At 40.6% G+C, this 24247-nt stretch overlaps 1 protein-coding gene across 7 annotated transcripts in view; it reads right to left on the bottom strand.

The window, feature by feature from the left end:
- The window catches only part of tbc1d22a (TBC1 domain family, member 22a), a 554059-nt gene that overhangs the window by 342245 nt on the left and 187567 nt on the right, over positions 1 to 24247 (bottom strand). For all 7 annotated transcript variants that reach the window (XM_086010299.1, XM_086010294.1, XM_086010298.1 and 4 more), the window contains one exon: positions 5147 to 5253. In XM_086010299.1, the coding sequence (XP_085866425.1) occupies positions 5147 to 5253 (107 nt within the window). The remainder of the gene's footprint in view (positions 1 to 5146; positions 5254 to 24247) is intronic.

Raw genomic sequence — 24247 nt, 5'->3', positions numbered from 1 at the left:
TACCAATGAGGTACACACTAGAAATAGTACACATCATCACCGTACGCTCTTGGTCTCGCTGTCTAATAGAATAATAAGTGACAACAATATACCTCAGTTCACAACTATAAAATTTATAAACAGCAAGCATAGCAAATTTCTCTATATTATAATACTTAACTTGGAGACTCTGATTCAAAATAATCAAATGGAACCCATGTATATCTGAGAAGCAATACTTTTGTAGTTTGGACAAGCATTTGTGATTGAGAGCAAAACATTGCTAAGACTGAAGCCATCACCTTCGGCAGCCGCCACAAACTCCGTATCCATTTCATCAATTACATCCCCCTCCCCGGCCACTTTCTCAGGCTGAACCCCAGACTTTTCATAACCTCAGCATCCTATTCAACCCCGAACTGAGTTTCTGAACCCATACCCTCTTCATAAAGATCACCTCCTGCTAGCTCTACAATAACAGCCCACCTCTACCTTGTCTCAGTCCATTTACTTTTGAAACCATCATTTGTCTTTGTCATCTCTAGACTCAAATGTTCCAATGCTCTCCAGACCAGCCTCCCATTCTCCCCCCTCTGTAAACTTCAAGTCATCCAAAACGTTCCTGCCCACATCCTATTCCATGTCAAATCCTCTCCCATCAACCCTGTCCTCACTGACCTACATTGGCACCCAGTCCCACAATGCTTCAAATTTACCATTTTCAACTTTGTGTTTGAATCCCTTCTTGTTGTCGCTCCTCCCAATCTCTGCAACCTCCGGCAGTCCAACAAACTCTCCCAAATTCATTAATCTGACTCGGCCTCTTGTGCATTACCTTTCACCCATTATTGGCTGCCATGCTTTCAGCTACCTAGGTCCTATGTTCTGTAGTTCCCTCCTGAAACTCTTCCATCTCTCATACTCCCTCTCCTCTTTCAAGACCCTCCTTAAAACCCACCTCTTCACCAAACTCTTGCTCACTCCATCTAATACCTCCTTTTTTGGCTAGGCTTTCATTTTCTCCCATGCCTCAGGGCTCTCTTTTTCCTATGTTAAAGGCACTATATAAATACATTGTTGAGAGACTTTATTCAATTCAGGTATGCTACAGCACTGTACTAGCCCAAAGTCCTTTGCTGCCCAGAGAAGTAGAAATGCTGAAAGAATCATTGCTACCAGCCAAAGTTATTCCTCTCGATGGATCTGCACTGAGACAAAGGAAGATCAAAGGTGTATTGATAACAATTAAATAAAGCTATCAATCGCAAAAAGATTTCAAAGACAGAGACTGCCTGATTGATACCAGCTGAGCAAACCACATTCCTTCAGGACAAGTAATGGATATCCTTTCAAAACAGAGCCAAATTGTGCCTGCACGACCCCCGCTGTGACAACTGCAAGGTTCATGGACAGATGTATGTACGACTGATGGCCCAGTGGTCAAATACTAACTATTTCTATCACTTGGGTTGGCTTCGAATCTTCTCACACTTGGGGAAAAATAGGGCGTGAGAACCTCTATCCCACAGCTCCTCTATTGTGATGTATATTACAATATTCAAATGTAACTACAAACAACTACAAACAAAAAACAAAGTTACCTAAATGGCACAGATGGAGGACTTCTGGTCCACATTTGTATTCTATCTATACTGACTGCTACCAGCCACGCAGTAACAAATTTAAAGTGGTCAGAACGCTGACAAGCTATAAATTCCCATGAAGAATTATTGAAGAGTCTCATCAAATAGAACTGGATGGACCACTGATCTGTCACATCTAAGACACAATTACTGTATTTATTTTTTACAACAGTCCTTTGCTTCATTGCCCTCACAAAGTCCACATCCTAAAGCATTACCAACATTATTGGTAAACACATACAAATCTATGCACATGAAATTAAATCGATTAAAATAGTTATTTTATGTAATTATTGTACAAGATACAAAGTAGCTTAGCTTTAAAGTACAATTCAAGTGTTTACATCTGCCAGAAACAGACTGCAAAATGCTTCAAGTTCTACGTCATTTACTGAAGGTATTGCCAGGAATCTTTTGTTCAGTTTACAATGGTGAGAACAGGCCAATCTATGTACTGTATGCAAAGACTCTGATGTACTCTGAGGATAAGAATATCACTTTTATCAAGTTTGCAGCACAGAAGGCCCATTGTGTCTCTGTGCCAGCTCCGAGAAATCCAAATTAATCCACTGCCCAACTCTCTTCCCATAGCCTTGTATCCATTCCTTGGTTTCAAATATTTATCAATTTTTCCCTTAGATGCACTAGTCTTTGCCTCAGCCACTGCCTGTAACTAAGCATTCCATGATCCACTAATCCACTGTGTGAAGAAATGTCTTCTTTCCTCACTTAGCGACAATTTCCAATTGATAGCCCACATCACCAACTCTCTAATTTGAGGAAATAGCCTTTCCCTTTTCACTATCAAAACCTTTCATAATATCAAAAACCTCTTCAATTTCCTCTTCGTCTTCTCTCTCCGGTATCTTGTCTCTTCTCACCCAAGTCTTTTTCCTAACTTTGTTTAGATTTAGTTTGGCAACAATAAATAAAGAATCTTCATTCCATTGCTTCCAACTGCAAAACTTTTAAGTGTGCAAACTCTAATAATGAACCACTTAGTTGATAACTAAAAAGGTTACTTAAATTCTCCATGGTCACCATGAGCTATGAAACATTTTTATTTCCGTGCACATATCCTGTATTCACCTCACCTATCTATCACAGGCTCTTCCTCAATTACTTGACTTCTCTTCGTTCACTAACTCTCACTTGCAGTTAATGTATTTTGCACAAATTTTAGTTCCAAAACTCTAAACCATTCATTCCAGTGCAACTCTGCATTAAAAAAAAAGTACTCTTCTTTGTGCAGTGGCACATTCTCTGCTTAGCTTTAGAATGCAAGAGTTTGTACATTTATTCCATTCTATGAAATGGTTAAAAACTGCATAAATTGATCCCATTGGCTCATTGCAGATTGTCAACATGAACAGTGATTAGACAAGAAATTATTTACTGCTTCAATTTAGAGAAAACACTAGTAACCCACAAATGTAACAAGAACACTTTCTCACTCCAAGTAAAAACTAATACTGCACTGTTGATATCCATCATCCTGGACATAAATCAAAAATGCACAATATTTCTCATCTATCAGATGAATGCAACAGCCTGATTGGAAGTGAAAAGGAAATTTGGGGCTGCTACAGTATTTTCATACTGCTTCCGAATCTCCCCTTTACTCTCACGAGTTATTGCAATGTTGAAGTTTGGAGTTGCAGGCCAATAATGATGGGGTTAGGGAAAGACACAAACTTCGGGGCAATATTCGAAGGATTCAAAAGGTAAGGAAATGGGGAGAAAATTCGGTTAACTAAACTAGAGTGGAATTGCTGCCTAAAATCTGATCTACCAAACACTCGATCTTCTCTGGTTGGAAAATTCAAAGAATATAGCATTATCACAAGATGGTCTGCTCCCCGCTAGACGGTAACCTTAAATCTGGACCAAGGATCACTAGAAAGCAGTATGCACATGCAACTACAAAGCAGCCCCTTATGTACAGGGTATCAATAGTAGATAGTTACAGAAGTTTTAGTCAAAATGATATGATGCACATTAGTGTGCGCCCTGAAGAATGCCCGTTTCATTCGCAGACTCCTTTGTCACAGTCTCTTAGACTCTCTCTCCTAGTTTAGGTGCTTTGTCCTACATGGATGATTTCCCACATTTGCAGAATATGGAATAACACTGGGGAATTTGTAATACTATGGCCTGGATTTTACGGTGGTAATGACGGCGAAATGTTCGCCATCATTATCCCTCTGAAACTGACCATATCTTCAGGATTTAGCACATGCACAGCTAAAAGCGGAAATCCTGAAGTTGCTGTCGGTCATTCACTGCTCTGCTAGTCTGCACTGTGGAACTCCCACGAGCCGGCAATCAGTGAAATCAGTTGAACTGATGAAAATTTAAGCTTTTCCACTGCAATATCGCTGTTAAACACCCCATGAAAAGTTAAGCCTTGTTGGAATAGGTGTAACTAGGGTTTTAATGGCGCATTGACTGAACAACTGGTCTGACCCTGAAAAATGAATTTTATATTTGTAGAATGTCAAATTTCACCATGATGATAAAAAATTACAGGTCTTTAAAAAAAAAATTTCAAATGCTTTTGAAGTTTATGATATTTCAGCTTCTACTTTAATCCTATGTGTATGGTCCAATCTTTATTTTGCTCTCTGTAAATTTTTTAAAAAGTGAATTGTAGCAGTGCTTTTTATTTCCTGGTTTGCTGTCTGAGAATTCTTCAAATGTGACTGGCTGCTTAGACAGCTTGATGACATCACCGCTGCTCTACACTAGGGATCCCCTTTTGACAGCGCTACAATTCATTTCGCCAGAGATTGCAAGATCTTTGTGGGCAGCTTTCTTTGAGGTCAGCGGCGATCACAGTCACTTCGCCGCTGACCACAAATTCCAGGCCATTAAGTAAAGTGAGCTTCCCAGTTAGTACAGGGAACACTATGTAACAAACTGACCGAATTTATCCTAAAAAGATGTTAGCATGACCTTTTGTGGGCAAAGAAACCTGAAATGTGGGCAAAACACAGACAAATCATCAAAATGCAGGATTGAATTTCTGTAGCAGCAGTGTTCTCAGAAACCAATATGCTTGCCATTAAAACAACTACCTCAAAAGTGATTCTCTTGACACCCTGAATAGCTACTTTCAACATCCACCTATAGAAAATTAATTTGAATTCAAAGCATAAATCGATGTAGAGAAGGCTAAAGGTTTAATACATTGCCATCGCTTACAGGACTCAATAAATTAAGTTTACAGATACCTACTGCATAGTGCTTCTGGAAAATGAAGTGTATATTTCAAACAATCCCAGGGGAAAAGACGGAAATCCCTGCTCTATTTCAGTATTTCACTATAAAGTGATGACCTGAATCTCCATCCAGAAAACCGAACATATTTATCATGCCCCTCGTTAGTGTGCCAAATATCTGTAAGGAGCTAGGACCTCCCAATTTCTGCACACAGGTTTGTTTCCTGCCATCCCCCAAGACATTTTCAACAATGGAATTCATCAGTTATCCCCACCGGTACAGGACAGGAGGAATCAATTTACCTGAATGCCATCAAGTAATTTGCTCATGCACCAGAAACTATCAGCTTCAATGTTCTGCAGCACTTCATCAGGCAGACTGGAAACATCAAAATTTTCCACCTCTCCTTCTGCAAGGGGCAAAAAGAAAGTAAATAAGAACATAATCCAAATTACAGGAGTACTGTGAGCATTTTACCTTTTACAATGCACTCGAAAATTAAAGCACCCACACAAGGTACAGTTATATTCTTTATAAAATTATTCAACGGTTGCAAGGTCCAAAATTACTTAATTCAAGCGATACAGTGCTAATGATGAAAAAGCAGAGAAAATTGTGCAATATGTTTTGCAGTTAAGATGCAAATGGTTTCAATAGCCCAATGGTCCCTTAATCAAGAGAAAGAATCTCAGAAGTCTTCTTTAGAGTAAGCCCCAAGAAACCTTGTGAAATTCAATTCCTCAGCTCAGTAAGAAATCCTTGAACATTAATGATCAAAATACCGCTTTGAAGTGTCTCCAAAATCTACACTGCTAACCCATTGTACTTGCATCTGCGCTAACTCTGACCACCTGAGGACGTGCTGAATGAGGACATACTGCGTGACCAGCATGTTAAACACAACTTCTTGCTGCTCAGGACTTTGACTTTCTTTTCCTCAGTATTTAGCTGTTTATTCATGTGGGATTTTTTTTTAACTTCAACTTCTCCATTACATCTACATTAATTTTAAGATTATGCCCTCTTGCTCTGGATTCTCCCACCAGTGGAAATAGTTTCTCTGTATCTGCCCTATCAAATTCCTTTATCATTTTCAAAACCTCGATTAGATCACCCTTCAATCTTCTAAACGCACAGGAATACAAGCCAAGGCTCTGTACAACAGAAGCATCACTTCCTCCCCTTTGCATTCCAATCCCCTTATGAAGGCCAACATTCATTTGCCTTGATTACCTTTTGTACCTGTACACTAGCTTTTAGTCATTTGCGTACATGGACACCCAAATCCCTTCGCTCCGCCACAGTTCCTAATCTCACTGTTTAAAAAAAAATTCAGATTGGTCTTTCTCAGATCCAAAGTCAATGACCTCACACTTCCCCACATTGAACTCCATCCGCCATGGTTTTGCGCACTCAGTCTGTCTACGTCCCTTTGTAACTTCCTGATCCCATCTACACAACTTACTTATCCACCTAGCATTATCTGCTTACTCCATTCCTCATGGAAGTAATTAAAATAAGCTTATACCCTAGTACGGATTCTGGAGAACACCACTTGTCACATCCCGCCAATGTTTCCTTTATCCTTACTCTCTGTCTCCGACCTTCCCACCAATTAGCAATCCACGTCACAAGGTTACGTCCAATAAAATGCGGTTTCATTTTTGCTAATAATCTCGTGCCTTCTGAAGTCTATATGAACAAATGGGCACTCCCTTGTCCACCATGCAGGTGACCAATGTTCCCGCTAAGCTGCGCGGGCGCAGTCATCTTCTAGGTCCCACGCAGGCTTTTATATTGTAGATACCGTGCGTGCGCAAAACTTTGAATGGGCCGCTGATTGGGGGAGGCAGGCCGTGCAGCCTACGGGGGACTTTGCTAATGATCTCCTCAAAAAATTCAACTAGATTAGTCAGCTGTGACCTACCTTTCACAAATCCATGCTGACTTTCATTGATCAGCTCATACTTGTCCAAGTGCTCAGTTAGTCTGTCTGATAGATTCCAGTAACTTCCTCACAACTCATGTTAAACTGATGGGTCTGTAGAAACCTGGCTTCTCCCTCCCTCCCTTCTGAAATAATGGAGTGACATTAGCACTTTTCCAATCCAAAGCCACAATTCCAGAATCTAGAGTGAAACTTTGTACCTGATCTCTTAAAGGAGCACATTGTCTAAAACCACGATTAAAGAACTGATTAGGTTATCAATAGATAAAGGCCCATCCAACTGGCCTAAAAGATCTGGGTGCATATCGGGTTAGAAACAGAATTAAAATCTAAAATAAATTTAGCAAAAGATGATCAAATGCCACATGGAAACTAGTCATTCCTGAGCTGCTGGGATCATAGGAATGGGATCACCTACATACAAGACAAGTTTACACACGCTCTTCTGAAAAGGAAGATGACATCAACGCTCTCAAAACCTCACCAAGAAAAAAGGCACTTCCTGAAAAGTCAGTCGAGGTGAAAAGAATAGTATACTGATATGTAAATAGCACCATAAACTGAATATATTAATATGCAAAAATCGGAAAGTGAAGTATTTTTAAACTTACTGAAGTACTTACCATCTGGGCCACGGTACTGTTTTAGGCATCTACTATTAATCTTGTGGCAGTATTTATATTGGGAATATCCTGTAAATTTCTTCAAAATATCAAGCCTACATGTTTTGCAAGTAAAACGTCCCAAGGCGCTGCACAGGAGTGTTAAACAAAATTTGAAATCAAGCCACATAAGGGGATATTTGGGCAGACGAGGGTCAGAGGGGTGGATTTTAAGGAGCATCTTGAAGGAGGAAAAAGAGGCAGAGAGACTTAAGGGGGGAATTCTAAAGTTTAGGGCTTTGGCAGCTGAAAGCACCGAGGTTGCAAACAGTCTGGTTCAGCCTCAGACAGTTGCCAGGGAGAAGGAGGAAGTCAGTAGCTAGGGAACGGAGTTTGTGACGGGGACCGAAGACAATGGCTTTGGTCTTCCCAATATTTCGTTGCAGGAAATTTCTGCTCCTCCAGTACCTGATATTGGACAAACAGTTTGACAATTTAGAGACAATGGAGGGGTGGTGCAAGTCACCCAGGCCAGATGGGATGCATCCTAGGTTGCTGAGGGACAAGGGTAGAAAGTGCAGAGGTGCTGGCCACAATTTTCCAATCCTCCTTACACCCTTGTACAAAAAAGGGGAGAAGGAGAACCCTGGCAATTACAGGCCAGTCAGTTTAACGCAGTGGTGGGGAAGATTTTAGAAACAATAATCCAGGAGAAAATTAATAGCCATTTGGACAAATAAAGGCAAGCCAGCACAGATCTGTTAAGGGCAGATCGTGCTTGACCAACTTGATTGAGTTTTTTGGTGAGGTAACAGGGTGGATGAGGGCAGTGCAGTTGATGTGTTGATAGACTTTCAACAGGCATTTGACACCACATATTAGGCTAGTTAGCAAAATTGAAGCCCATGGGATAAGAAGGGCAGTAGCAGCATGGGTACAAAATTGGCTACGGGATAGAAGAGAGAATTGTGATGAATGGTTGTTTTTTTTTTTTTTTTTTTTTACAGACTGGCGAGAGGTATACAGTGGCGTTCCCCAACGTTCAATACTAGGACCACTGCTGTTTTTGATATACATTAATGACTTGGATTTGGGGGTACAGGACACAATTTTGAAATTTGCAGGTAACACAAAACTTGGAAGTGTAGTAAACGGTGAGGAAGATAGTAATAGACTTCAAGAGGGCACAGACAGGCTGGTGGAATGGGTGGACGCATGGCAGATGAAATTCAACGCAGAAAAGTGTAAGGTGATACATTTTGGTAGGAGAGACAAGACGTGCTAAATGGTACAATTTTAAAAGGGGTGCAAGAAAAGAGAGACCTAGGTATGCTTGTGCACAAATCTTTTAAGGTGGCAGGGCAGATTAACAAAGCAGTTAACAAAGCATATGGGATCCTGGGCTTTATAAATAGAGGCATAAATTACAAAAAACAGGAAGTTATGTTAAATCTATATAAAACACTAGTTCGATCCTAGCTGAAGTATTGTCTCTACATCTGGGCACCACACTTTAGGAAGGACATGAAGGCTTTGGAGAGGGTACTAAAGAGATGTTGTAGAATGGTTCCAGGGTTGAGGGATTAGTTACGTAGATAGACTGGAGAAGCTGGGGTTGTTCTCCTTAGAGCAGAAAAGGTTAAAAGGAGATTTGATAGAGGTGTTTAAAATCACGAAGGCTTCAGATAGCGTAAATAAAGAGAAACTGTTCCCAATGGCTGAAGGGTCGATAACCAGAGGGCACAGATGTAAGGTGATTGGCAAAAAAACAAGAGACAACATGAGGAAAAACTTTATTTTCACAACCAGTGGTTAGGATTTGGAATTCACTGCCTGATAGGGTGGTGGAAACAGATTCAGCAGCAGCTTTCAAAAGGGAATTGGATAAATACTTGGAGAAAAAATTGCAAGGATATCAGGATAGAGCAGGGGAGTGGGACTAACTGGACTACTCTTTGAAAGAGCTGGCACAGACTCGATGGGCCGAATGGCCTCCTTCTGTGCTGTTCTATTCTACGACACTTGCATTTCATACCAACATCAAGGCAATTAGGCAAATTCTGTGTTTAGTGTGAAAGCAACACTATCACATGATTACACTTGTTCAATAACGCCTCGCACTACTATACAACAATATCTTCATTTTGTCAGGCGTCAAAGAAAATCACAATTCATTGCCAATGCAAAACTCTTGTGATGACCATGCAACTCTCTGACACAAGACTCTCTGCAGTCATCAGCTTCTGATTATATCCTTGAGAGCTCCCTCACCCCTGCTGAAAAGATATCGGAGTCCTGTACAATAGTTTCTTTCATGCAGCTCTCACTAGATACTGACACCACATAGTGCTAAATCGTAAAGCCAGGATTATTAATTAGATCACATCCACTTTCACAAACGTAAATTTCATTTTGCATTGCAACTTTCTTTCTTTTGTGCACTGCTGAGTTAGCGTGTGTAAAACTGTTTCCATCAGAACCACTGTGTACCATACCTCCTCTTGGAGCCAGCAGGATGGGAGTATCTAGGTCATGGACCTCTCCACCGCTGATACCAAATTCCTTCAGTTGCAATTCAAGAGAATTAGCTAAATGTGGTCAATTTTATTTCTACCAAGACAAGTAAATTTTAGTTTTAGGACAAATTAGAGACAAGTTCATTGAAGGTAGAGGAAAGTTGAAGAGCATAGTATTTGTTCAAAGTATTTGTACACTTTACAGAGAGGGGCAAAAGATATGCTCTGATAAATTTTTGTTTCTTTGGAAAAAAAAACAATTTTCTGAGTTGCAGAGGGATCTGAAGTCCTGCAGGACTTGCTGGGCGAGGCTGCTCTGTGACTGCACAGACAGGGCGCTTCCCTTTGAACCTTTTAATGGCTCCATTGGAAACAGTAAAGCCAACAAATTCACAGCAGCAAAATCATTGAGTGGTCTAGTCCTGACCGGACATTCATCTCTGCAACTTGGAAAATGGCAACCAGAACACCCAGAGATCCACAGGATCTTGGGGAGCCAAACCTTCAGTGGTTACCATGCATCATCAGCAAATTACAAGCTTTCTATCATCTCGCAGCTCTCCGGCCACGAAGTGGTGACTCCTGTTCTTCAAATGGAGACGCTACCCATCAGGGCAGCATAATAGGTGGGTGGCGGGGGAGAAAACCCAACCTTGCATTCTCTCTGCAGTTCGATAATTCTTGTTCCTTAGAAAACAAAATTGACAAGCAATCCAATGATCTATACAACTGAGAAGCACTTTTAACAAAAAAAATTGATTTGAGTTTTTTAATGGCTTATTAAGTAATGGTTTTGTACATTTGCACCCATCAAGCAAACTGACTTGATATCCCATTCATGAACTATACAGCAAAATGAGGATTAAAAAAAAAAAATGCTACTGTCTTTATGAACCTTGATAATTTAAGTGCCTCATACACGCAGAACGAATTATGCATTTTCCTTCAAGATATGGGGAAATCGAAAAACCAAGAGATTTGAACCTATGGCTCCAAATAATTTTTTTAATAAAGTTTTAAATGATAAAAACAAACTCATATCCTGTGTGCACCATGTGGCTGCATCATCAGAAAACAAAATATTAAGTAAATGGACCTGATTACTGAGCACAAGAATGCTGACAGCGCAAGCACAATGTGAGTGATTAATGGCCTTTTGCAGCATGAAAAATCACAGCAGCAAAACACAGGTCTCACTAGATGATCCAACACTAGTCCAGAAGATCTATTGGAAATGTTGATTTTACTTTCTCCACTCCATCTAACACTTAGGCTGCTGCTGTTAAAGACTGACGTTCCTTGCCTTGATTTGTACAGTGTGCCTAATGGGCCTGTGGAAGGGTCGCTGTGTCACCAACAAAAACACTCCTAATCTCTGAATAAAATGCTGCAAGTGGATGCACAGCTTCTAACTGTGGCATTGAAGAACAAAGTACTGAAAATTACATAAATGATCACAGTTCTGTCAGCTGCACTTAGCCTACTGTAGAGTGTTCTCCGAGATTGAGCTGCATGTCAGATATTTCATTTCAAATGAACAAAGCTCTCAATACTTCCAATGATTAAGTTCAGTACTGTTCTGGACTTACGGACCATTTGATATGCAGATAGCACCCTCTGGTGGTGGTTATGTGTTAGCAGTGTTTGTGTGGGAGGAGAGGTCATTTGACCTTTCTTCCTGTGTGACCCAGGAAGTGGAATTCCAGGAAGAACCTGGCTTGAGTAATGGAGAATTCCATGAGGCATTTGCAATCCAATGTAATCTGATCTTCTATGTTAGGCCAGGCGCAATATCTGTATCTTTGTCTATTAGCATGATAGTAACTTTGTCAGTGTAGTATTTTGATAACACTATGTTTATAAAAGGTTAATATTTGATAGTTACAGAAGTTGGTCCAAATGTTAGTTAGTTATAAAATTAGTCTATTCTACTGTTGTAAATATGTTATATCTTATGTAATATCGAATGTGTAGTACTTAGTTTTATGTACAAAACATACTTTGTCTTTGTTTACAGTTTCACAAATTTGTTCAAGTAAAGCTTCAAACAGCAAACGGCTTCACGAGGAATTATTTTGAATAAGTGTTTAACTTGCTGGATAACTAGACAGGAGCACGTCTAGCGAGGCCAGTACAAGTACTGTAAACACATCCAACATAAGCTTACGCTTTGCTTAAAAAAAAACACAAAATCCATTCTAACTATGGTTAAGACAGTTATGTCCAAGTGTAGCTTATTCATATCTTACCCTTAACATGATGAATAGTAACAAAAAGAGCATGTGGCACAAGATAAAGTCCTTTAAACTAATGCTACATCAAGGGCGTCACTCATTTTATATGTTAAGGCTTGAACAGACATCCTGGTACTTAACATGGGCCACATTCAGCAAAAATTATTTGGACACACTGGTATGCGTTTCGCCCATTTTTTGGGGTGCAATTTAAACCTATTTCTGGGTGTGAGGTTCTACACATAATCTGCATCATCAGCATGGCCTCTGTCATATTGGTCTTTCTTTACTGTTTACAAACATCCCCAGCAGCTGCTTAAAATCAGCACTGGATCAATTTAAATATACAAAGCAGGTTCCTGCACATGCTTCAGGACTCTTCTGCAAAATGCATGAAATACTAGGTGGAGCATGCACCGTACTAGCTGCAACTAGTTTTTCCAGATCTACAGTGGCCTAAACAGTGGTCCTTAAAGAGACCACTGGAAGCGACAAAAGAAATGGTAGGGAAAGAGTACCTTGCTCAGCTCCACAGCGCGACTGCGGGCTGATGTCGGCCTGCACTCGGCTCTCCGCCCATCTCCCAGGACTTGCCGGTGATGCAGCAAGCACAAATTTGATCTCAGACATCAGGCGAGCTGCCGTTGGAGGCGCGACAGGCCCCCGTAGCTCGCCTTGATCATTAAAATGAGGCCCGAGGCCCAATTTTGGATGAGCCTCAGGCCCTGGCTATGGACTCTGCTAGATCCTGAGCGAGCAGCTGATAACTTTAAGCAGGGAAGTCAGGCCCGGGGTTGTTTGTGGGGTTTGTTGCCCTGAGAGAGGAGCCGAGGAAGCAGGGCTTCAGCTTGCGGCTGTACTTTGCGTTGCTTTTCTCCTCTCCCAGCCTGGCGTGAATGGCAACGGCGGATGTTTCCGATGGAAATTCAGAGCATGCAATTCTCGGGCGCAGTGAGAATCCTCAGTCTCCACACCTTTGTTCCCATTCGACCACCAGTGAAAGCAATGTTTCACTATTTACCCACAGTGAAGTCCCCAGATTTCTCACACCCCTTCACTGTCTGGTCCTCTCTTGGCATGGCTCCCACTCACCACTTGCTGCTCCATGCTCTGAAGGAAATGCTGTGCCCAATGCCCACAAAACCTCATCCCATTCCCCAGTTCTCTCTTTCCCTTGCGCCTGAGCCCCAATTTCCCGAGCTCCATTCCGTCACCCTCTCCCTGCCTAGAGCCCCAATCCACAGTTTTCTGTTCACTCATTTCCAGTCAAGCCCAGTCCAACCCAACCCCGCAACTTTCCACTACACCCCAAGCGGGTGCTGGCTGGGAGGTGGGGGAATGACCGCCTGGTGAGGGGGGCATGTGGCGGTGCAATTGCTCCCAGGATGTTAAAAGTAATGCCCAGGAGATTCATGTCCCATTCCAGGAAACTTGGCAACCCAAAGCACAGGTCATCACGGGCCGGATGAAAATATTCCACATGTCGGATGCAGGCCACGGACTGTACGTTTGACACTGCGTGCTCGGAAGAGGGAAAGATCAGCCTAAGTTGCTGTTCCTGATCTATCTATTAACAACTACTGTGTGTAGATGGAGGGCTCTGCTGTGATGTTCCCACATAGAATAAGTTTCGGCAGCTATTTATCAATGTGCTTATTCATTCGGAATAGCATTTGATGCCAACTAGAATTTATCTCAGAAGAAAAGGGGAGGGAGGAAAGGGATTGTTTTTTTATATCCTTAAATGCACTTCAAAACCAAAACTGAAAAATGTTATTTTTAGCAGACTGAAAATGTAAAAGGTTGGCCCAAGAAAGGAAGAACTTGGATTTTTATCGCAGTTTTCACAATCCCAGAATGTCCTGACGTGCTTCACAGCCGGTGAAGTACTTCTGAATATGTGTAATGGAGGGAAATGCATCAGCCAATTTGTTGCTTGTGAGACCTTTATGTGTGCAATGAAATAAATCGTCACATTTGTTTATTGGTGGAGGATAATGTTGGCCAGATCACTGGAGAAGCCCCTGCTCTCTGAATAGTGTCACAGATCATAGGATCTGGGATTCACTGCCTACAAGGGTGGTGGAAGCAGATTCGATAGTAACTTTCGAAAGGGAATTGGATATATACTGAAAAAGTAAAATGTACAGGGTTAGGGAGGGTAGAGCAGGGGAATGGGACTAATAGGATAGCTCTTTCAAAGAGCAGGCACAGGCATGATGGGCTGAATGGCCCCCTTCTGTGCTGTATGATTCCATGAGGATCAATTATGTCAAGCTGAGAGGGTAGACGAGGCCTCAACCTAAATATGGCAGCTCTAACAGCGCAGCACTCCCTTAGTACTGTACTGACTTGTCAGCCTAGATAATGTGTTCAATTCTCTGGAGTGGAGCTGGAACCCAAACCCACGGCTTTGAGTCAGAGGCAAGAGTGCTCCCCCCATAGGCTAAGTGAGCTAGGTCTATATACCATCATTGCAGCACCAATATTTGCAACCTTGTGTGAAAACTATTTAAAGGGACTTTTCTAGCATATCACAAAGTGCTTGTTGTGCAACAGAAACAATCAAAAATCATGCACCCAAGCAGCCCATAAAAGCAAATTCATTTCAATCAAAATGTTATTGCTTTGTCACCTTCCTACTATTAATACATCAAGAGACATGCTATGCAGTGGATTGTTGCTTGCTTATAAGTAGAAGAAACATAACAGAACAGTTTAATAGAAACACAAAGCTAGCAAGATAAACCTGCAGCATTGTATTTGTGTCGATCACTGCATTGCTCTTCAAGCGGTAGAATGTGTTAAGTTTCAAGTGAGCAGGGACGAAGCACAAGTGTCAAGGAGAGAGAACCAATGTCACTCACATGCTGCCAATGGCTTAGAGCAGCACAGGTGAAGCCATGAAGGGAGAACACCACCTCCAGGTTCCCCTCCAAGTCACACACCATCCTGACTTAGAAGTATATCACCGATCCTTCATCGTTGCCTAGTCAAAATCGTGGAACTCCCTGCCTAACAGCACTGTGGGAGTACCTTCACCACACGGACTGCAGCGGTTCAAGAAGGCAGCTCACCACCACCTTCTCAACGGCAACTAGGGATGGTCAATAAATGCTGGCCTTGCCAGCGACGCCCACATCCCATAAACAAATTTTAAAAAATCTCAACATACTGGTGGATGGCAAAATTTAAGAGTCACAAATATGGCCAAAATCAATGCAAAAATAAATCCAGCCACATTTCCCCACTAATATTGATAAGCGTGTTGCTCTGAAATACTAAGCACAATAATAATCTCCTGTTCAAATATTTACAGATAGGCCGCTAATGCTTTCTGCGAATCTTATTGCATAACTTTGGCTCATACGTCAGTAGTGGTTCCATTCCAAGACAATAAAAGTGTGGAAGGAGTTATTCCATACAACTCTGCTTCACATCAGGGAAGATGGTTATCTTAGTTAGATGGCAACAGTCCTGTAACAGCAAGCACTGGCTTATCCAGCAAAATTACTTTCAAGCATAATCACCATATAGGATTGGGGTACAATGCACCTGAAGATAAAACTTGCTAATAATCAAAACAACTCGCTCTTAGCGTAAATATAGTGCTGTAAAAATATGAAGGGGAAAAAACATGTGTGTGAATCAAATTCGGTTTTCACTGTTGCCGTTTGTGTATTTACATAAAAGCTTTAAGTTCAGCTTTTATAAGAGTATTTTACAAATTAGATTCGATTTTCTTTCTTTCTTTCACGTGATCCCAATGCACCATTGGCCTGCCCTCAAAACAGTCGAACAATCCCCTCTTTCTGCCACTGAGATGATTAAAAAAAGCTTCCAGCTACAACAGGAATACCACATTAACATATTAAATGGGATTTCCCCCTCCATCAAAAACTGATACTGGGCCAACAGCAATACATCAAACCACAACTGAGAAAATGGAAAATCTAACGACTAATCCATATGACATTTACAATATCCATCAATAATCATTAATTACTCAGAGTACAAGAGCTTATGTTTCCAATTTCACAATTCTTTTTCCTGAAGGAAACAATAGTCATGTAGTTTTTCATCTGAATTTTAACTTGGTTGAATAGTATTAAAATGATGGTGCAAATATAGATTAGGCATAACATCTTAGGGTTAAAAATTCCTCTCAACACTTTTTTTTTTTTTTAAAAAGGTACAACTTGACAAAATTCAAATTCTATGATTAAATAGTTTCAAAACATGCACATAAAATTGCCTACAATCTTGACATAATTTTCAACAATAACAACCTAAAACTTCAGTCTTCCTAACATAGAACATGCAAGAGATGGCAATTCAACATTTCCACTCTGGCAGCTACTGTTGGAATCAAGTGTTCCACAGTAAAATAAACGCCTGCAAATAGAGCAACCATTCTAAAATATTTTGCGTTTTATAATAAATGCATAATTTAAACTGCCAAAAACCAAATAAAGACATACTATAGCATAAATAGTATCTATAAATTAAATGCAAATTTCTCACATTAAGGATTTTACTATTTCTTTCTTCAGAAATGCTTTTGCTTTGGCTTCAAAGTATTCAAGTATTCAAATGCAAAGTGATACAGTGAGATCCATGTTATGATTTATTTACTTTGTTATAAAGTCTGACTGTTAGATTAGTTTCTGTCGCCTCTCTGTACTTGAAGAGATTATCTCCCTGGGGTACTTGCCATTTAATGAGAAGTGCTGCCACTAATTACCCATCATATCTCATCAGCAAAGCCTACATAATTACAAAAATTATCATGCTGACCTCATATGCGACTGCTGAACAGCATTACAATGACCTAAAACTGTAATACTGTCTTATGACTATGGCTTTGCATGTAAAATGGTACAACAAAATATCTTGGCCTAAGTCAATGCTCAAGTATTCTGAATGTAATTATTACATTTAATTTTGTTTTTACCAAATAATCAGGTTGTGAAGAGAAAAATCGGACTTGTTTTTTGTATTGTGCTAGCTGATTAAAAATAAAAGGTCACAGGAAAGCAAAAAGGTAATCTAACAAAAATTCTTATTTATTCCGCTTTCACAAATAAATGAATTATGCCATAGTAATACAGAAAACAGAAGTGGGAATTCCTAGGATTTTTTTTTTTTTTTTTTTTTTTTTTTTTTAAAAAGAAGCTACATATGCAAACACACCAAAACAAATACTTGGGCCCTGCTTTTTGGAATATCCATGTACGAATCCTGGACAGGTTTCCACTGATATTTTAGCACAGGAAGAAATTCCAGATGAGCACATTATGCTTTCATATACTTGTATCCCATGGTACAACTTCAGGGTCTTTGTCCATTGAGCTACCAGATTAAAAGAAAACGTTAAGGTTACTCGACATAACCACCCTGTAGTTACAAGAAGGAAAAATTCTTGCACTCGTGGATCATGCAGTGACTATAGCAGAAATAAGGTTCAAATTCCTCCCCGACTTGTTAATGAGATATATTCTACCATTCAATCTACTGATCTGGTTAACAAAAATGTGCTGTTACCATATAAAACAAAATACAACTGGCTAGATGGGCAAATGTCCTTTGTTCCATCTACATTAGTGATTTTCAAACTAGTGTGCTTTTGGAACCCCCTGCAAATTTGATCGCACCTTCGGTCTCCAGAGATCCTTCCAATAGTGGCATACACCCAGTAATTCCCTGTCCTGGCTTCTAAGACAGTGGTAGCTCTTTAAAAGAAAAGCAGAGAGGTCATTGCTGGAAACTTTTATTAATTGCAAAATGCAACAGAATGGGCCAGAACTTCGGGTCCCCACGGGTGGGTACTCACGCGTCGGCCCAACGAAAGTGCCCGTTTCGCGCATGCGCGGGAAACCAGAACTTCCATTCCCTTGAAGGAAGGGGTTCATGGGTCGAACGCATGCGCCGGAGAGGCAGCGCGTACGCCTGAAACCTCTGGTTTTTTTTGCAGGTTTCTCCGGGAGGGCAAGTCTCCAGGAGCTACGCTTGTAAAAAGCAGTCGCAAGGCCTGCTTTTAACAAGGTAAGTGGTGAATTAAGTAAAATTAAAATATTTTTTCCACAGGTTTATTATTTTTTACATACTTTAAAGAAAGCTAAGTTTATTTTTAGCCCCGTTAGAAACTGTAATTAATTTTATCAAAAATTTAAATTGTTTAAAATAGTTATTTTATGTAAGTTATAGTTATGTTAAAAATGTGATTTTTTAAAAATGTATTTGACATTTTAGTTATGTTTTGGGGCTGAATTGTATTCATAGATTTGACAGGTCTTCCTGTCAAATCTATGAATACAGATTCCCTGCTACCATTGGCTATCCATGGCCCACGTGATCCATGGGGACGCTTCGAACTAACTGCGCCCCTGGGATACGCAAGCACTGCGCGCCGGCAGTTGGAGCAGGCCCAGGATCAGAATCCCACGCGGGCCCACAGCACAACGGCCGGCGCGCTAGGTAAGTGCAGGTCGGAGGCTTGCACGCGCGGGAAGCCTCCGACCCGAATTTCTGGGCCAATATGTAGTAAGTCAAATACGGAAAAAGAGGAATCTGATGGCCTCTCGTAGCCCCTAGAATATGGTGACTAGTTTGAATAACTAGGACTTACACTGGCAATGGCCCCAAAAGATCAACACAGTAATTTCCACACGATGCAGTAAAGGGAGATAAAGTTTCAGCACACCATTTCCAGCAACAGTGCAATATCCTGGAGAATAAAACAACAGGTTCCAGTGGATGATGGAGGGGAATGAGATCCAAATCCCAGCTGGTATAAAGGACCAAATGGCATTATTTTCCAGATACCTTTCATGAATCTAGATACCACAATATAATCTAGAAGTGAATTTCCCATAAAGGTTGTATAATTGCTACATATGCCATCACAGGAAAATGACATTAAAGAGATACAGAAAAGAACCAAAAAATAGACAGCCTTTTATTTATTGTGAATAAATGCCATATCTGTGTTTGGCACTTGCTTCAAATAACTTGAGTAAAACAATCTACTCCTTGCAAAAGCCACACCCTACCTACCACATTATTGATCCAGCACCATCATGTGCAATTGATCAACCTACATTTACATTTTTTTCAAAGCCCCAATTATACAGAATAAATCATTAAAGTAGATAATAAGCTATTCATTCCTTAGTGATCTCTTTTAAAGACCATTCTATTTCACTGCTAAACAAGACATTTGTTTCATATTTCTAGGACTATTGGACAAAGCAATGGAAAGAATCCATTGCCTGAAAACCTTGCACTAGCCAGTTTCCAAACTTCAAACAATGATCACCCACTGTTGGAAAGTTAAACAAAAATTTATTTACATGTATGCTAATTAAAGTTAAAAGAAAAAAGTATTTGAAACAAAGTTCATGAAATTATTTGCCACCTCTAATTACACTGAATCTTGGTGCTGCATTAATCAATATCCCCACAAGAGGGTGCTCTTATCAGACTACTTCAGGCGAAGCCACAAGGTAATAACCGAATGCTGCTTTTACAACATACTTACTTATTCTACAAGGTTCGCAGGAGTGCAAATGCCACAAAAAAACTAATTGTTAAAGATGACTGCTAACTTTTCTTGTCTAAAGTTCAGTACTGTAACTTAATAAAATGGCCTTTCAGATGCAAATCATACACCTACTGTTTATTCTTCCAAATTGTGTGCAGAACCATCTCATACCATACAAATGTTAACTGTGGTTGGCATTTTTTTTGGACGGGGGAGAAGAGACAAGAGGTGGGAAGTCTCCCCATTGAGAGAGCAAAAGACTAATAGCTGGCAATTGAAACAAGCGAAGACTGAAGGTCAGGAACGACAAGATTTTTTAATAAACAAATTACATTTATATATCATATTTAATGTAGAAAAATGTTGCAGGGTGCTTGAACAGAGGTGTAATTAGACAAGCGCAGAGGCCGAGCCAAAGGGGGTGATATTAGGAGGGGTGACCAACGACCTGGTCGAAGAGGTGGGTTTTAAGGAGACTGTTAAACAAGCAGAGGGAGGTGGCGAGGTTTAGGGCCTCGATGGATGAAAGTACGGTCACCAATGATGGGGCGGAGAAAGCGAGCAATGCATAAAACATCCCAGTGTGGGGGGAATGCAGAATTCAGGAGGGTTGTAGGATCGTTACAACTTAACTATAATCCCCGATATTCAGTGTGCAGTTTATGAAGAGTCTTCTGTGCTCATATTAAAATGCTAATAAAAACAGAAACATTAAGCCCTGATGGCTCAGTGGGTATATGCACCAGCCATTGTGGTACTGAGCCAAACAGAGCAGGAAGGTACCAGATGTAACCCCTGAACTGCTGAGAGTTTAGCAATCACAACTGGGGATTGCAATTTGCCCTTGTGATGCTTTGGGAAAATTCAGCCACCGTTCCTAATCCAACTGACTATTCATTGACACCCTGTAGAGTGCACGTGTGTAGATATCAGGTGGCAATATGGTCGGGTGTGGGTATGATGGCTTAATGGCCTGCTAGCATACATGACTAACTTTGCCTGTTGCACTTCAGTGTAGCTGCCAGTCCCAAGCCTGGATAGCGTGGGGAGGGTTGAGCACAGGCCAATGACTGGCATCATCAAAATATTAAACATTATTCCAACTTCTACAAATACAGCTGTCTAGCAAGGCCCGAGGCAAGGTGATCCTATTCAGATAAGAATGTTACAATCAAAGCCAAAAGGATGGAGTCTCACTGATGCCCCAACTGACGCCCAAGGTGGCCTTAGGAGCTCTGTTTGGAGTGTAGAATCTCAGAACAATGTACCAAACCGGTAAGGCTACACAGATTGCAGCAGAAACTGTCCTGCTGTTTATTCCTTGTATCATCTGTCTTAAAGACTTGTTTTCTTCAATTATCAAGTTGTAGCAACAAACAGCAATCTCATATCTTTGGACCTTTTCCTTTCAGTAGTGGGGAGAGGCACAGGATATAACAAAGGCAAAAATGGCCAATTATATATTCTTAAATAATTCAAGGTAGTAGCTGGGTCTGTCTAGTGCAGTGGTTCTTAAACCCTTCTCAAAAGTGCACAAACAGCTTACTTAAATTAAAACAACATTTAATGTAAAAACTCCATTAGGCAATTGCTACATGAAGGAAAACTATTTGAAAGTCAACTTGGACATAAATTCTTTATAATTTGATCCCACATCCATGAATACATCAGTAACTGCCACTTCAATCCACTTCATGAACTACCACCTCAGTGGAGCTGATCAACTTTCCATTCTATTTTCTTTTCAATGGAGCCTAAATAAATTTACAGTTGGGCCATTTATGCGCAGGCACAACAGTGTCAACTTGGATTCAAAATATTTGTAAAACTGCTATTATCCAAACAAAAGAGCAAGATGGTAGACAGGTAACCAGCAGGACTTTGAATAAAATGTGATTTCAACCAAGTAATCAGCGGAACAAAATTTGCTAATGAATTAATTGAAGCTTAAGGCGCCGACTGTGAATTTCTTTTGTTTTATGGTTTTAATAAACACCCAGCAGGAAAGCAGCAAAACATTTCAGATAACTTGAAATATAACATTAGCAAGATCAGTGCACAAACAAATATAACAGTTCCTGGAGGCAGTGTTTTTTTTAAAAAACAAAGTTATTCGTTTTATTTTAGTGGTAAACAAGGAATATCAGAGAAGTCCAACACTCCGTCATTCAACATGTGTAACTCCTGTGCCTCTTGTACTCCATTCTATGTGGGAACATCGCAGAAACAGAAAAAGGGACTCAAATTTGAAAAAAAGAATTAAGCACAGCATTCTCCTCAGTCCAACTTCAAAAACTAAGCTTTTACTTAAAAACATATTTGACTGCAAGAATTCTCTACCCTAATTCAGAGTTGCTTCCTGAAAATGCTACCCAATTTTTTTTTATTTTTTTTTTAAGAAATAAGCAAGCATTGGAAGTTGTGTGTTTTTATGTAGCATCATACCCCAGGGCCCCACATCTTCAAAGCATCACATGACAAACAAAAAAATTATTGGATGAAATCACTGCTTACGTGTTGTTACATCAAATATCTGACTGAATGAATCTCAAGTACTCATGAGGAATGAGCAACCACCACTAAATCATGCCGTCCACATCTTCCCCCACCACACCACCCCATCCCCGTCCCTGAAGCTATCATTCACAGAGCAGCAAGGGAGTTAGCTGACAAAGAGTCATTTTGAACAAATATGCAGAATCATGAACGGAAGAATATCAATTTAAAACTATTTTAATTGCCTTTAACCCAAGTGGAATGATGGCAATTTTTCAAAGTGAATTCACAAATGTTTGACACAGCATATAAAAATGTGTTACGAAGAACCCACACATGATCTATTGTTCGGTAAAGAACCTTTGTGGAAAATGTAGAAGCTGGTGAATGGTTCAGCACCTGCAGTCTTAATGGCATCAGCTTTGATATATTTTTAGAACAGTTAGGAGCAAGAGATAATGAAATGACTTGCTAAGTTTCAAGAACGCTGATTTTGAAGCTATGAGGATTAAATTGAGGAGAATCAATTTGGAAGAACAACCAGAGAGGGGGAAACAAACATGATCAAACATAAAAAGGCTAGAAATAGCAACAAAAAAAATTAAATAAACAAACATCGGAGAATTTTCTAAAGCATGCATCACAAAAAAGACAACATCTTAATTTCCCGTTTCCAGTAATTGGAAGGGAGAAGGGTTGATGACGAAATAGCTATTTAACTAAAATATTCTGATATCCCCCGAAGCACCAAAACCAGATGCAGTGCACTCAAAAATTCATTTTTGCAGAAGACACAGGAGCAGTGGTTTCACAGCTTGTTGGCAGCAGTACCAAGAAGTGCGCTTAAAGGTCAGAAGCAAATTACAGGTCTGCTCAGTTGTCATCCAATTTAAAGTAATTATTACAGTAGAACTCAAATGTAACTCAAGTATATTTCACGAGTAAGCACAATAATTCAGATGGGTTAATGAAAGCTCAGGTTCAAAGTAACTAACAATGATTGGGTGCAGCACCTGCCGTTTCACCTCCGCCCTTCCCACCGTCCAGGGCCCCAAATAGTCCTTCCAGGTGAAACAGCGATTTACTTGCACTTCTTTCAATTTAGTATACTGTATTCGCTGCTCATGATGTGGTCTCCTCTACATTGGGGAGACCAAACGCAGATTGGGTCATCGCTTTGCGGAACATTACCGTTCAGTCTGCAAGCATGATCCCGAGCTTCCGGTCGATGAACATTTTAATTCTTCACCCCACTCTCTGTCCTCGGCCTCCGACACTGTTCCAATGAAGCTCAAAGAAAGGTTGAGGAACAGCATCTCATCTTTCGATTAGGCACTTTACAGCCTTCTGGACTCAATATTACAGAATCATATAATAGTGCAGCACAAGAGGTGGCCATTCGGCCAGTCGAGTCTGTACTGGCTCTTTCAAAGAGCAATCAAGTTAGTCCAACTCCCCCGCTCTTTTCCCATATCACTGCAAGGGCGAAGAACAAGAGGACAGATTCAGAAGATGATCAGTGTGGCCTGGGGTGGAGTTATAGGGCTGGAGGAGGTTAGAGACTGGGAGGGCCTAGGCCATGAAGGGATTGAAACATGAGAATGAGAATTTTATATTGGAGGTGCTGAGGGACCAATGTCGCTCAGCTGAGCAGGGGGACATTCTCAAAACATTTAAGATCCCCAAAAAGGATTCTGTCCAAAGAGAATTTATTCTGTGATTAAAAAATGATTGGATAAATGACTGCTTAGACAATAAAAGTAAGCCGAGTAGCTGCAGTCAGTTAAACATCTCAGGAATCAGTCATTGGCCTCTCGTATTCAAAATAGCACATACATCGATATTTATGCTGCTCATCCTCCTGTTAGAAGGCTAAGCTGGATCACTGCTTTCCTTCCTGGCTCTTCCTCCTCCCATCTGCAGCAGCTTCTTACTGCTTGCATTTCTGCAGCCCTGCTCGTCCTGCCCCCTCTGCCTCAAACTCTTCAGATGCTGGCTGTTGCTTCTGCTCCTGTGTGGCATTCAACTTGTTCTCGCAGCATGGAGAGATTCCAGAAGACAGAA

This window comes from Somniosus microcephalus, chromosome 17 (assembly GCF_052327205.1).
Source record: "Somniosus microcephalus isolate GS21.2 chromosome 17, FLI_Smic_1.0, whole genome shotgun sequence".
Taxonomy (NCBI): Eukaryota; Metazoa; Chordata; class Chondrichthyes; order Squaliformes; family Somniosidae; genus Somniosus; species Somniosus microcephalus.
This window is presented reverse-complemented; position numbering and strand designations above follow the sequence as displayed.